We start from the raw sequence: 15,212 nt of genomic DNA on the forward strand, positions 1-15,212 counted from the left end.
ATTAAATATTAGTTAGGTTTGGGGTTGCTTTGGCTTGATAAACATTTCAGTATCTATCAGTCTCCCCTGATTACCACATAAAGACCTCACCAGCATTGTGGATTATAAAAATTTCACTCAAAAGAAACATCTTGACTCCTAAGTATGTTTTATGATATATATGGATATATATCATATTAACAAATTTACTGAAACTGCAAAACTGCCTATTTCCTATAACCCAGTTAGAAACTGTATTCATGTTACTAAAGTCACAATACCATGTGTAATAATTTTCTTTAAGGAATCACAAATAAAAGCCATGGAAAAATTTTATACCTTTTTTTGGTCCTTTAGGTATAAAGAAAGCCTCATTAGTAGGTAATTATTATATTTCTGCATCCTGTTAATTTAGGGGAATAAGTGATATAATAACTCCACCTTTTTGAAGTAGAACGGACATTTTTCCCCAAATAATTTCTGCCAACCAGATTTAGAGTGGAGGTTACAAATGTCTCACAAGGAGCAGGTGTAATGTCTGAGAGCCAGGAGAGGGATGCCTGGGTAGCTCAATTGGTTAAGCATCTGACTTCAGCTCAGGTCATGATCTCAAGATTTATGAGTTCAAACTCGACATCAGGCTCTTTGCTATCACAGCAGAGCCTGCTTCGGATCCTCTGCCTCCCTCTCTCTGCCCTCCCCTGCTCATGCTCGCTCGCTCTCTCTCTCTCAAAAATAAAACCATTAAAATAAAAGAGCCAGGAGAAAACACTCACCAGCATCACTAAAGACAATATATACGAAGATGCAAAAAACAAGCCATATATCTTAAAAAATTAATATTTTTTATGCTCTATATGCTCTATGCATATATGCTCACACATATGAACTACCAAGAATTCATGTGTTTTTTTAATTTATTTTTTAAATATAATTTATTGTCAAATTGGCTAACATACAGTATATACAGTGTGCTCTTGGTTTTGGGGGGTAGATTCCCATGATCCATCGCTTACATACAACACCTAGTGCTCATCCCAACAAGTGCCCTCCTCAATGCCCATCACTCATTTCCTCTCTCCCCCACCTATGCCCCATCAGCCGTTAGTTTGTTCTCTGTATTTAAGAGTCTCTTATGGTTTGCCTCCTTCTCTCTCTGTAACTATTTTTTTCCACATGCTTTTTAAAAAGTGAATCTACTTGGGAAGAGAGGGTTGAGACAAAAGAAAGAAAAAGACGGTCTTACAACATTAAAAAGGCCAGAAATCTGGGATTTTAATTTAGACCAACATTATAATGGTATCATAAAAGCAGTAAACTATTATTGTGGGTTTTTACAAAAATCTTGAGTTGTTTTGTTAGGAAATATATCCTAATTCATTTTCTATCTATAATATATGTATGCGGAGGCATCTGAACGACCTCAGCATGAATATGTAGCATGACCTATAAGACACACCTTTTGTGAGAAAGTAGGTGTGTAACTAAAAATGTTTCAGTTTGGGAGGCTTATACTCTCCTTGGCGACAATCTTTAATTCTGCACTTGATTTCCCTAATCTGAGTTATCAGAGATAAAACGAAGTATTTCATGGGAAGTTCTCATCTTCTCAGCAGTTCGGTGAAGCAGATATAAGTTGAAGAAAGGAATCAGGTAGCAGGAGCAATGACCAAAACTTGCTGGAACACATACTTCAGGTCCCTCACACTAATGGATTTTTTAAAAAACTGTAATAATCTATAATCCTTCCGCTATTCTCTCAATATAGTTACACATTTAACTTCTTTCTAAATCAAAACTGGGGAGTATAAATAAATGTAAATATTCAATTTCTTAGTATCCTTATTTGTATGAATTATAGGTTTTAAAAATTGTACTCACCACATGCAATTGACAGGTAAACTTGAGAATCTGGTGTCTGGTGTAGAATACGAAATGGAGCAACTTTAGCAGTAGAGTCTAAGACTGAATCAAGAGTTCCAACCAGAAGCCCTGTTGTAATAAAGAGACTGTTAAAATAAAGATTTTACAAAACATAAAACTAATACACTTCATCTGAGAAACAACCAATGGATTAATCTTTCTTAAAATTTCTAGCCCTGGGGCGCCTGAGTGGCTTAGTCGGTTAAATGCCCGACTTTAGCTTAGGTCATGATCTCACAGTTCATGGGTTTGAGCCCCGTGTCAGGCTCTGTGATGACAGCTCAAAGCCTCGAGCCTGCTTCAGATTCTGTGTCTCCTTCTCTCTCTTCCCCTCCCCCACTCATGCTCTGTCTCTCTCAAAAAAATGAATAAACGTTAAAAAATTTTTAAAAAATCCTAGCTCAAAGTTTCCTTGTGAAGATATTGCTTAAATAAAAAATATACTCAGGACAAAGAGATTACTGTGCTCCAATATGAGTAGTACTGGAGAAAATTATCTTTAATAAAAAAAATAAGTCCATTTCATCGTAAAATATCTCACTATATATTTATATTTATGTCCTCCATAAGATTATGCATATAGCAGATAAGAATGTAGATTCTGGTACCAGAGATTTCCTGAGTTTGAACACTGGCTCTGACACCCGTGCCAAACTGAACCAGTTGTAGTTACCTTTTCTTCATCCTCATTTGTAAAATAAGGGGGTTAAAATGGAACCTACCACAAAGGGTTGCTGTAAAGATGAAATGAGTTATTATAACATATAAAATTAGAACAATACTTAGTACATAGTAAAACACTCAGTGTTAACAAACACTATTTATGTAAAAAAATCTTGGATATTTAAACAAGATAAAACTTTGATTAAGTAAAATGTGTAGGAAGGGAATTTTCTTTTCATCAATTCTTTTATTTTTTTAAATTTTAGAGATAGAGGGAAAGCAAGTGGGGGGGGAGGGGCAGAGGAAGAGAGAGAGAATCTTAAGTAGGCTCCACATTCAGTGTGGAGCCTGACGTGGGGCTCGATCCCATGACCTTGGGATCATGACCTATGCCGAAATCAAGAGTTGAACACTCAACCGACTGAGTCACTCAGATGCCCCCTTCTTTAACAATTCTTAATTCTTCAATTTAGAATTCAAGGCTTTTGATCAATTAGTTCCAATTTAATTATCTCATTATATTTTCTACTCTTCCTTGGAATAAAATTTGATGCTCTCTTTAACGATCAACTAATTTCTGTTAGACTCTTTGCTCAGAAATTCTCTTTTCACCTATATACATACACTAATACAAGTCTTCTAGCTCAGTCTAGCTAATCCAAATTCTACATTTTTTTCCAAGACCCCCTTCCCACATAAAATCTTTACTGGCAACTCCAAGCAATAATGTCTTCTCTTCCCCCTCATTACTTATAACACTTTAAAGTCTATAAACACAACCCAGCATTTTGATTATTAGGCTAGTTATTATAGCTACTTTCTTCGATATGCTTTATGTATATTAATCTAGTCTCCTAACCTAGATCATTAGTTCTCTGAGGACAATAATCATGTCTTCAACTTCTGGGTTTGTATCCCCTTTCAACATATTGCTGGGCACAACATGAGCAAACTTTCAATGGGATGGCTAAAATATCTAAACTACCTTTCTTCTCTGGAATCTTTGACTGGTTAAGTGTAAGTGTTATTTTATAAGCATTTCTCTTTAGCATACAAATTTTTGAGAAAAAAATGAAATCAATTACAAAATAGGCCTTTTGCTATTTTCCTATCTTTATCCACTTAAAATAAGATTTCAAGCAAACTTTCAATGAGAATATACATAGGTTGGCAGATGTGTGGTAGGGAGTTATTTATTATAAGCACTGAGGGAGGTAAATTAGAAGACTAAGAGATAGAATAAAGAGCTAGAAATCTGCTCAGCTGAAAGAGTAAGAGAGTGAATGTAAGAATCAATAAAAAATAAAAATAGGGGCTACAAATACAGCATAATATCAACAACCTGACAGAGGGTTTTGATAGTGGGGATAAACTATCAAGAAAGATTTTGACAATGGCAACAGGTACAGATTATAGAGAGAAAAGTTATCTGATATCAAAAAAGTTCTGGTATGAATTGAGGACTTTAAGAACTAGAAATAAGAAAACCCAGACAAATATTATGAAAGAGGAGGTACTGGGGAAGAGAGAATGGAAATGAGGAGAGACAGAGGAAGTGACTGTATTTCATCTAATAATGACAAAATTCCTGAAGGGTTTGTAGATAAAATAAATAAATAAATCTATCAACATTCAGCCTGAAAAGGGGACTGTGAGAAATTAGATTTGGCTAAAAGATCAAGGATAAAGAAAGAAAAGTCAGAGGTAAACATTGCAGATAGCCTCTTCAGAGCAAGGTGACTGAAATTATTCAGGAAATGGAAAGAAGGAGAATGTTCTCAGGTTGAAGACCAGAAAGTGAAAATATTCAAAAGAAAGATAAAAGGGTGTAAGTAAAGGAACCAAAAGAGGTAAACATCTTCAGGTTGAAAAACAAAATCAAGTATATGAATGTCTATGTATATAAATATACAAATAACAACTTGACAAAATTGTCAAAGTAAAGAAATTATAAGTTTAATAAAAGAATATATTAAACAGCACTGGTTTGGGATGCCTGGGTGGCTCAAGTCAGTTAAGCGTCTGACTTTAGCTCAGGTCATGATCTCACTGTTTTTGAGTTTGATCCCCGAAAAGGGTTCTGTGCTAACAGCTCAGAGCCTGGAGCCTGGTTTAGATTCTGTTTCCATTTCTCTGTACCTCCCCTGCTCACTCTGTCTCTGTCTCTCTCTCTCTCTCTCAAATACAAAATAAAACATAAAAAAATTTTTAAAAAATAAACAGCACTGGTTTAGCTGCTAGATTTGCCTTCTAAGAATTTAAATTCTAAAAATTTCCAAAAAGTATTTTCAAATTTGTGCAGAAAATCATTTATTTTGCCTTTACCACACTTCTTAAAAATATAATTTATTGTCAAGATAGCTAAATACAGTGTATACTGCATACTCTTGGCTTTGGAAGTAGATTCCCATGATTCATCACTGACTGCATTTTAAATAAAACTAGCTGAATTCTATTTCCTTGTTTACATACATAAGAAAAAGTGGTATTAGGGGCACCTGGGTGGCTCAGTTGGTTAAGTGTCCGACTTCGGCTCAGGTCATGATCTCGTGGTTCAAGGGTTCGAGCCCCGCGTTGGGCTCTGTGCTGACAGCCAGCTCAGAGCCTGGAGCCTGTTTCAGATTCTGTGTCTCTCTCTCTCTCTGCTCCTCCCCTGCTCACACTGTCTCTCTCTCTCTCTCAGAAATAAATAAAACATTAAACAGAAAAAAAAAAATAAAGAAAACGTAGTATTAGAAGAAGAGAGGGGCACCTGGGTGGCTCAGTTGGTTGAGCATCCAAATCTTGATTTCAGCTCAGGTCATGATCTCACAGTTTGTGGGACTGAGCACCAGGTCAGGCTCTGTGTGACAGGGTAGAGTCTGTTTGGGATTCTTTCTCCCTCTGCCCCTCCCCTGCTCTCTCTCTCGGTTTTTCTCTCTCTCTAAATAAATGAATATCACTCTAAAAAAGTAAGAATGGGAGAAAGAGCAAACCAATTAAAAAAAAACAGTTTGAGTTAACTAAAACTTAATGGGTGGAGTATGATGTGTGAGGAGGCAGGAAAGAAAGGAGAGGCCACGGATAATCATTCCTGAGTAACACAGTAACAATGAATTCTGATAGAAAGTGGGGACAAACCAGTCAAAATCACTGGCAAGAAGGTCACTTTTTTTTTTTACAGCAGCAGCAGCAGTAGAAATATTTGCAAGATTATAAGCACCTTACACTATGTAGAAAGGAAATTGTTTAGTTTTTGTAAGTGCATTAAATCAGCATAAAACTATACAACAAATAACTTGGAAGCTAGTGCTAGAATACATTTTTAGTCACTTGGGAAACCCAACTCATTAAGCTATACTCATCATCAAGTCCTAGCAAGTCAATTAAGAATTAATATGTGCCAATGTGTGGGTTGTAAAAGTACAAGAAAACAAGCAGATAACTTGGGGGTGCTTTTCTATGTACACACAGGTTTATCATCTGACAGCCTGAACATCCAAGGTCATGTCAGCCTACACATGGGAACTTCTACAGTTATAACAAATTGGGAAGAAAACAGACACTGTCAGCTACATAACAGAACAAGAGATTTAAAAATATAAAGAAGTTCAAATCATCCTTTGAATGTCTATATTGAGTAAGGTACCACTGCTCCAGACCCTGGTAAATGTCGATAGGGTTGTGATAGCATCCATCCATACAGGTAACACCAAACTTCTTAAGGATATTCACTATTGCAATACTTTTTATTAAATGGCACAGGAAGATAACAAAAAAGCAAGGTTCTAACATTTTTCAAAAATAGGCTATTTTCAGGTAATGATTTTTACAATTATTTAAGTTTATTTATTTATTTTGTGTGTGTGTGAGAGAGAGAGAGAGAATGAACCAGGGAGGGACAGAGAGAGAGGGAGAGAGAGAATCCCAAGTAGGCTCCATGCTCTGCATGAGCCCGACGTGGGCATGTTCTTACAACTGTGAGATCAAGACCTGAGCTGAAATCAAGAGTAGGATGCTCAACTAACCGAGCCACCCAGGCACCCCAACAAACCAATTCTTTTTAGCTGGAGAGATATAGCACCATTGAGATGAAAACTATCCTAAGTAGGTCACGTAGTCCAAACTCTAGCATATTCATCTACTCTATAGTATCTCTGATAGAAAGCCTGGCTTATTCCCTTATAACTCCAGAAAGTTTACTTCTCCCAAGGCAGCCTATAGCTTTGGTGGGACTTTTTATTAATTAGAAAGTCCTTTCTAAAATATGAAGGGATTGGGGAGGAGGCAAAATGGTGAAGTAGGGGATTCCACACATTTCACTCGCCCCCATCTCTCAAACGGAGAAGGCCTGAAGCCATAGGAGCCCTTACAGAATCCAGTAGTTTGGGAGGAAAAGGAGACAGAGTCCACTGAGAAACCCTTATAGCGTGAGTGCGAACTGGGGAAGATAAAATCAGGCCGGGACTGGAGACATGGAAGGGGGGGGTCCCCCTTTGTGGGGAGCCATGGTGAGTCTACGGGAAAAAAAGAAAGAGTGGCTCACACTGTTCAGGACACTGTCCCTGTCGCTGGAGAAGAGAAAAACCCTCCACTCGGGACACAGAGGGATCCGGTTTCCTGCTGTCTAGCTGACCCTAGGTGGACTCACTGGTCCCAGGTGACCCCGGGAAAAACTGCTCCTCGCTCACGAGCTCGACCTGGAGGCGAAGCGAGCGGTGCCTGAAGCTGGCTGTTGTGCCTCTGGTTCGTCTGGACCCCCAGGAGGGAGGCAAGAGGCTTGAAACTGCTCTGAGGGACTTGTCTGTGAGTTTATATTTTGGGCAATATCAATGGGGTGCGCCAACTAAGATCTGGAAATGAGGCCTGGCTTGGGATATAGGGCACAGCCCACCTTGCCTATGCCACTGGCACAGGAAGATCACACCCAAAAGAGTGAGTCACAAAGCTTGGTTCGAGAAGGGACTAGGGCGCCGCCACTTTTCTCCCCACAACCACCAAGGCAGGACCCCAGCAGGGCACACTGGACCAAACCAGGCCCATCCCCGCTAGAGAGCTGCCCTCTTCTTTTCTTTCTTTTTTTTTTTTTTTAACCGGAGCCTGGGCAAGACCAACATGGATACACTGCCCTGATTAATTCTCGCAACTGGCTTGCTTAGTCACATTTAATCCATTCTCTAGATGTAAATTCTATACCTCCACCGCTACCTTTTTATCTCTCTCTGGAGTAATCAGACTATATACAGTTTCTCTGAGTAGCATTATCGGCATTTCTTTCGCCTCCTCTCCAACCATATTCCCCTCTTTCTCTCTGTGATTAAGCCTCTTAGTCTTTCTGCCTGTTCATTTCATTTCCAATTTTGCTTCCACCCCGCCCTGTCAATTCTCTCTTTGTATATGCTCTTCCATCAGCAGGGCATACACCTGGCTCTTTATTTGTAGCTGGGAATTCGGGTTCTATGCTTAAGATTGCCCTTTGCCTATTGGGTTTTTTCTTTTTTATGTATTTTTATTTTTTTGTCTTCCCTCCTTCCTTTTTTTTTTTCCCTATGTGTCCCTTCCTTTTTTTCTTTTTCTTTTTCACTTTCGGTTTGCATGTTTGTTGGATTTGTCTGTGCATTTGTGTGCCTTTGTTCCCTGTGTGCTTGTCTGTGTGTGTTTTTTTTCCCAGGGCTACCTCAAGAAACAAACCAAAGTACACATGGTGGAGAGTCCCAAATACCACCACAAGTAGGAAAATAAAATAACCAAAGTCTCAACAAGAGAGACCAAGAGACATCATTCAAAGAACACTATCTGAACAGATAGGCCCAGGACAGTCAAAGAGCCTTCTTTGGTACAGCAGCACTTGCAGGTGCAGAGAGCATATAACAAGCTTTTTTTTTTTTTTTTTTTTTTAATGTTTTTTTTTTTTTTAGGAGAGAGAGAGAGCCCGACGCGGGGCTCGAACCCACGATCCGTGAGATCATGACCTAAGCGAAAGTNATGACCTAAGCGAAAGTTGGACGCTTAACCGACTAAGCCACCCAGGCGCCCCTAACAAGCTTTTGTTAAAATTTTTTTTTAATGTTTTATTTATTTCTAGGAGAGAGATAGAGACAGCATGAGCAGGGGAGGGTCAGAGAGAGAGAGGGAGTCACAGACTGAAACAGGCTCCAGGCTCTGAGCCGGCAGTCAGCACAAAGCCCGACGTGGGGCTCGAACCCACGAACCGCGAGATCATGACCCAAGCGAAAGTCAGACGCTTAACCAACTAAGCCACCCAGGCGCCCCCCCCAACAAGCTTTTGAAACTAACAAAAGATAGAAAGCTAACCAAAATGAGGAAATGAAAGAATTCTCCTCCAAAGAAATTCCAGGAAAAAAAATGACAGCTAAAGAACTGCTCAAAACAGATATAAGCAACATAAATGAACAAGAATTTAGAACAATAGTCATAAAACTAATGGCTGGGCTTGAAAAAGGCATGGAAGACATCAGAGAAATTATTGCTACAAAGACTGTGGAGCTTAAAAATAGTAGTGATGAATTTAAAAATGCTATAAATGAGATGCCAAATAAAATGGAGGTGTCCAATGCACAGATTGAAGAGGCAGAAAGGAGAATAAGTGATTTAGATGACACAATTATAGGAAAAGAAAGAGCTGAGAAAAAGATAAACTGATCCAGGAACACAAAAGAAGAGTTCAAGAGCTCAGCGATACAATGAAACGGAATAATAATCATATCATAGGAATTCCAGAAGAGGAAGAAAGAGGGAAAGATGCTGAAGGAGTCCCTGAACAAATTATAGCAGAGAACTTCCCCAACCTGGGGAGGGAAGTAGAAGTTGAAATTCAAGAGGCACAGAGAACTCCCCTCAGACGTAACCTGAATTGATCTTCTGCATGACATATCATTGTGAAACTGGAAAAAGGACAAAGAGAGAATTCTGAAAGCAGCTAGGCAGAAAAGGGCCCTAACATACAAAGGGAAACCTATCAGAGTGGTGGCAGACCTATCTACTGAAACTTGGCAGGCCAGAAAGGAATGGCAGGAGATCTTCAATGTGATGAACAGTAAAATAGGCAACCAAGAATCCTCTATCCAGCAAGCCTGTCATTCAGAATAGAAGGAGAAATAACAGTCTTTCCAATTAAACAAAAATGGAAAGAATTCATCACCACTAAACCAGCGTTACAAGAAATCCAGAGGGGGACTCTCTGAGGGAAATGTTGCAAGGAACGCAAGATACCAGAGACACCATCACAAGCATGAATCCCACAAAGGACATGATGACTCTAAACCCATATTTTTCAATAATAACACTGAATGTAAATGGACTAAATGCTCCATTCAAAAGACATAGGGTATCAAAATGGATAAAAAAACAAAATCCATTTTTTGCTGTCTACAGGAAACTCAATTTAAACTGTAGGACACCTTCAGATTGAAAGTAAGGGGATGGAGAAATATCTATCATGCTACTGAAATTCAAAAGAAACCTGGAGTAGGTATACTTATATCAGACAAACTGGACTTTAAAGTAAAGATAGTAACAAGAGATGAAGAAGGGCATTATATAATGATTACAGGGTCTATCCAACTGGAAGAGCTAACAATTATAAATGTCTACGCACCAAATATGGAAGCACCTAAATATATAAAACAATCACAAATAGAAACAATCTTATGGATAAGACTGTGCTAATTGCAGGGGACTTGAATACTCCATTTACAGCAATAGATAGATCCACTAGACAAAAAATCACTAAAGAAACAATGGACCTCAATGACATGTTGGACCAGATGGATCTGACAGATATATTTAGAACTCTACATCCTGAGGCCATGGAATTCACTTTCTTCTCAAGTGCGCATGGCACATTCTCCAAGATAGATCCCATACTGGGACATAAAGCAGCCCTCAATAAATATAAAAGAATTGAAATCATACCATGCACACTTTCAGATCACAATGCTATGAAACTTGAGATCAATCACAGGAGGAAGTCTGGAAAACCTCCAAAAACACGGAGGTTAAAGAACGAATGGGCCAGTCAGGCAATTAGAGAAGAAATTATAAAATATATGGAAACAAATGAAAATGAAAATACAACAATCCAAACTCTATGGGATGCGGTGAAAGCAGTCCTAAGAGGAAAGTACATTGCATTAGGCCTATTTCAAGAAATTAGAAATTAGAAAAAGTGCAAGTACAAATTCTAACAGCGCACCTAAAGGAAATAGAAGGAGAGCAACAAGAGCACCCCAAACCCAGTAGGAGAAGGGAATTAATAAAAATCACGGCAGAAATAAACAATCAAGAAACCAAAGAAAGAGTTGAACAGATCAATGAAACCAAGAGTTGGTTTTTTGAAAAAATAAACAAAATTGACAAACCTCTAGCCAGGTTTCTCAAAAAGAAAAGAGAGAGCACTCAAATAGACAAAATCATGACTGAAAATGGACTTATTATGACCAACCCCTCAGCAATACAAGCAATTATCAGGGAATACTATGAAAAATTATATGCCAACAAATTGGACAACTTAAAAGAAATGGACAAATTCCTAAACACACACTCACTACCAATATTCACATGGGAAGAGATAAAAAATCTGAACAGACTCATAACTAGTGAAGAAATTGAATCAGTTACCAAAAATCTCCCAACAAATAAGAGCCCAGGGCCAGACGGCTTCCCTGGGAAATTCTACCACACATTACATTAACAAAAGAAAAGATAAAAACCATATGATCCTGTAGATAGATGCAGAAAAAGCATTTGACAAAATACAGCATCCCTTCTTATTCAACACCCTCGAGAAAGTCAGGATAGAAAGAACTTACTTAAACATCATAAAAGCCATCTATGAAGAAGCCCTCAGCTAACAGCATCCTCAACGGGGAAAAACTGAGAGCTTTTCTCCTGAGATCAGGAACACGACAGGGATGGCCACTCTCACCACTGTTGTTTAACATAGTGCTGGAAGTCCTAGCATCAGCCATCAGACAACAAAAGGAAATAAAAGGCATCAGAATTGGCAAAGAAGAAGTCAAACTCTCACTTTTCGCAGATGACATGATATTCTGCATTGATTACCCGACACACTCCGCCTACTAGAACTGATCCATGAATTCAGCAATGTTGCAGGATACAAAATCAATGTACAGCAATCAGTTGCATTTTTATACACCAACAATGAAACAACAAAAAGAGAAATCAAGAAACTGATCCCATTCACTATCTCACAAAAAAACCAAAACATACCTAGGAATAAACCTAACCAAAGATATAAGAAATCTGTATGATGAAAACTATAGAAAACTTATGAAGGAAACTGAAGAAGACACAAAGAAATGGAAAAACATTCCATGCTCATGGATCAGGAAAAAATTGTTAAAATGTCATGACTACCCAAAGCAATCTACACATTCAATGCAATCCCAATCAAAATGGCACAAGTATTCTTCTCAAACCTATTATTCTTCTCAAAATAAATTATCCTAAAATTTGTATGAAACCACAAAAGACCCCAAATAGCCAAAGTAATTTTGAAGAAGAAAACCAGAACAGGAGGCATCACCATCCCCGACTTTAGCCTCTACTACAAAGCTGGAATCATCAAGACAATATGGTATTGGCATAAAAACAGACACATAGACCAATGGAATAGAATTGAGAACTCAGATTTGGACCCACAAATGTATGGCCAATTAATCTTTGACAAAGCAGGAAAGAGTATCCAATGGAAAAAGACAGCCTCTTTAACAGATAGTGTTGGGAGAACTGGACAGTAACACACAGAACAATGAAACTAGATCATTTTCTCACCCCATACACAAAAATAAACTCAAAATGGATAAAGGACCTGAATGTGAGACACGAAACCATCAAAACCCTAGAGGAGAAAGCAGGAAATAACCTTCTTGACCTCAACTGCAGCAATTTCTTACTTGACACATCCCCAAAGGCAAGGGAATCAAGAGCAAAAAGAAACTATTGGGACCTCATCAAGATTAAAAGCTTCAGCATGGCAAAGGAAACAATCCATTAAACTAATAGGCAACCGATGAAATGGGAAAAGATAGTTGCAAATGGCATATCAGATAAAGGGCTAGTATCCAAAATCTATAAGGAATTCACCAAACTCCACACCCGAAAAACAAACAATCCAGTGAAGAAATGGCAGAAGACATGAACAGACACTTCTCCAAAGAGGACATCCAGATGGCCAACAGACACACGAAACGATGCTCAGCATCCCTCCTCATCAGGGAAATAGAAATCAAAACCACACTGAGATACCAGCTCACGCCGGTCAGAGTGGCTAAAATGAACAAATCAGGAGACTCTAGATGCTGGCAAGGATGTGGAGAAACAGGCACCCTCCTACACTGTTGTTGGGAATGCAAACTGGTACAGCCCCTGTGGAAAACAGTGTGGAGGTTCCTCAGAAAATTAACACTAGAACTCCCCTATGACCCAGCAATAGCACTCCTAGGAATTTACCCAAGGGATACAGAAGTGCTGATGCATAGGGGCACATGTACCCCAATGTTTATAGAAGCACTCTCAACAATAGCCAAAACATGGAAAAAGCCTAAATGTACATCAATTGATGAATGGATCAAGAAGATGTGATTTATCTATACAATGGAATACTACATGGCAATGAGAGAATGAAATCTGGCCATGGGTATCAACACGGATGGAACTTGACGGTGTTCTGCTGAGCGAACTAAGTCAGGCAGAGAAAGACAGACACCGTATGTTTGCTCGTATAGGAGGATTAGGAGGACCTTAACTGAGGACCATGGGGGAGAAGAAGGGGAAAAATAGTGGGGGAGAGAGAGGGAGGCAAACCATGAGAGACTCTTGAATGCTGAGAACAAACCCAGGGCTGATGGGGGTGGGGTGGAGGAGAAGGGTGGTGATGGGCATGGAGGAGGGCACTTGTTGGGATGAGCACTGGGTGTTGTATGGAAACCAACTTGACAATAAACTATTAAAAAGAACTAAAATATGAAAGGATTTTTATATCCAAATGTTATAGTCAGGACTAGCTTCATGGGCTTGTGACCTGCTCATAGGGCACCATGCTGAAAGGGGCCCTTGCTTAGTTTAATGCTGTGCTCTGCCTTGAAATTCTTCATTTTTGAACAAAGAGCTCTGAATTTTCATTTTGCACTGAGCCCCACAAATAAGCTACATCATCCTAGTTTATAGTAGTTATCTCTGGGGAGCAGGATATTGGGTGATCATTATTTTATTTTATACTCGTATGTATTTTTGAAACTTTTACAATGAATAACCTTTCAGATAAAAAAAAAAATAAGGCTAGTTCTTACACACTTTAAGAAAGGAAAAAGGAAGGTCCTTCTCAGGATAAATAAATGCTAATTCCTTTTAGCGTTTGGGGCAGTGCAAAACATATACTTTATTCAATATGATCAGTCTTCAGATATCATAACTATTTTGTCTCCCCTTGCTTATTCTTCTCCAAGTTCAAAATACTTCTAGTTCTTTTCATTGCTATATAAGATTGTCTGGGCCTCTTTATTTTTTCTTCAACCATTCTCTTAACATACTTATTTCTCAAAGTTTCCTAGAAAATGTGCCATTCAAACCTGAATGCCAGATATGGTCTGAACAAATGCAGGTTTTTTTATACTGTGGGCTCCATTGTTCTATTAATGCAGTCTAAGATCATACTACCTTTTTAAGCCACTACATCTTATTATATTAAACGTATGATCAACTAATGTACTTTGATCTTTCTCACGAATATAAGGACCAACCTAGGACAGTCTCTGTCCTGTACAGCTGATTAAAAGAAAAACTAAATGGAGTGTACATTTATCCATGTTATATCACACTGATGTCAACTGAACATTCTAGCTTGTCCAGACCTTTCTGAATCTTGATTTTTATTTTCTATGACAGTGATTCTCAACCAAAACTTCAAACCTGATTCATTTGGAGGAGTTTTTGAAACTACTCAAGCTCAAGTTTTGAAACTACTAAAGCCAAGAGATTCTAATTCAATTAATCTAGGATATGGCCTGGGTACTCTATTTTTTCCCTTAACTTTATAGTATAAAATTTTTTTAATGTAAAAAAAACCAGAAAATAATATATTGACATATCTATGTGCCTATCACCTAACTTCAGTAATTATGAACATTTCGTAAATCTTCTGTTATTTATCCCTCTTGGAGTCATTTAGTTTATTTTAAAAGGTTCTCAGTTGAATATAACATGCAGCCAGTGGTGAGATAACTGATCTATGGTATTAATTGTCCCTTTCAATTTTTAGACACTTGCAAATTTGGCATCCATTGCTCTTTTGTATTAGGTCAATGATCATGAGATCATTCGGGTAGGACCCCCGAAGGGCTCAATGTTGGAGAGACTATTAAAACAGCCACAGCTCGGAGACGGTACTCATCACCAATGTACTAATTTAGTACACTTTAGTTGGACAAGTGTCTCTTTCTGCTTGTAAACTAGATTGTGGGCACTATGTAAGGCAACACTGCTTTAGCTGCAGAAAAGACATTTAAATGAACTTCTTAATTACAAACAAGATTTATATCCATTCTAAGTAAAATGTTTGTGGTTATAAATTTTGGCCACAAAAATGACTGCTAGAACTTTATGGTGGATTCTGTATCTTGTCATAA

General features: G+C 38.3%; 1 protein-coding gene across 1 annotated transcript in view; it reads right to left on the reverse strand.

The window, feature by feature from the left end:
• Positions 1-15,212, reverse strand: part of TBC1D8B (TBC1 domain family member 8B) — a 63,756-nt gene that overhangs the window by 39,921 nt on the left and 8,623 nt on the right. Inside the window, exon 2 of the mRNA XM_039233476.1 lies at positions 1,861-1,971. Coding sequence (XP_039089407.1) covers positions 1,861-1,971 — 111 coding nt within the window. The remainder of the gene's footprint in view (positions 1-1,860; positions 1,972-15,212) is intronic.

This window comes from Hyaena hyaena, unplaced genomic scaffold, assembly GCF_003009895.1.
Source record: "Hyaena hyaena isolate Hyena2069 unplaced genomic scaffold, ASM300989v1 scaffold_77, whole genome shotgun sequence".
In the NCBI taxonomy this organism is placed as follows: Eukaryota; Metazoa; Chordata; class Mammalia; order Carnivora; family Hyaenidae; genus Hyaena; species Hyaena hyaena.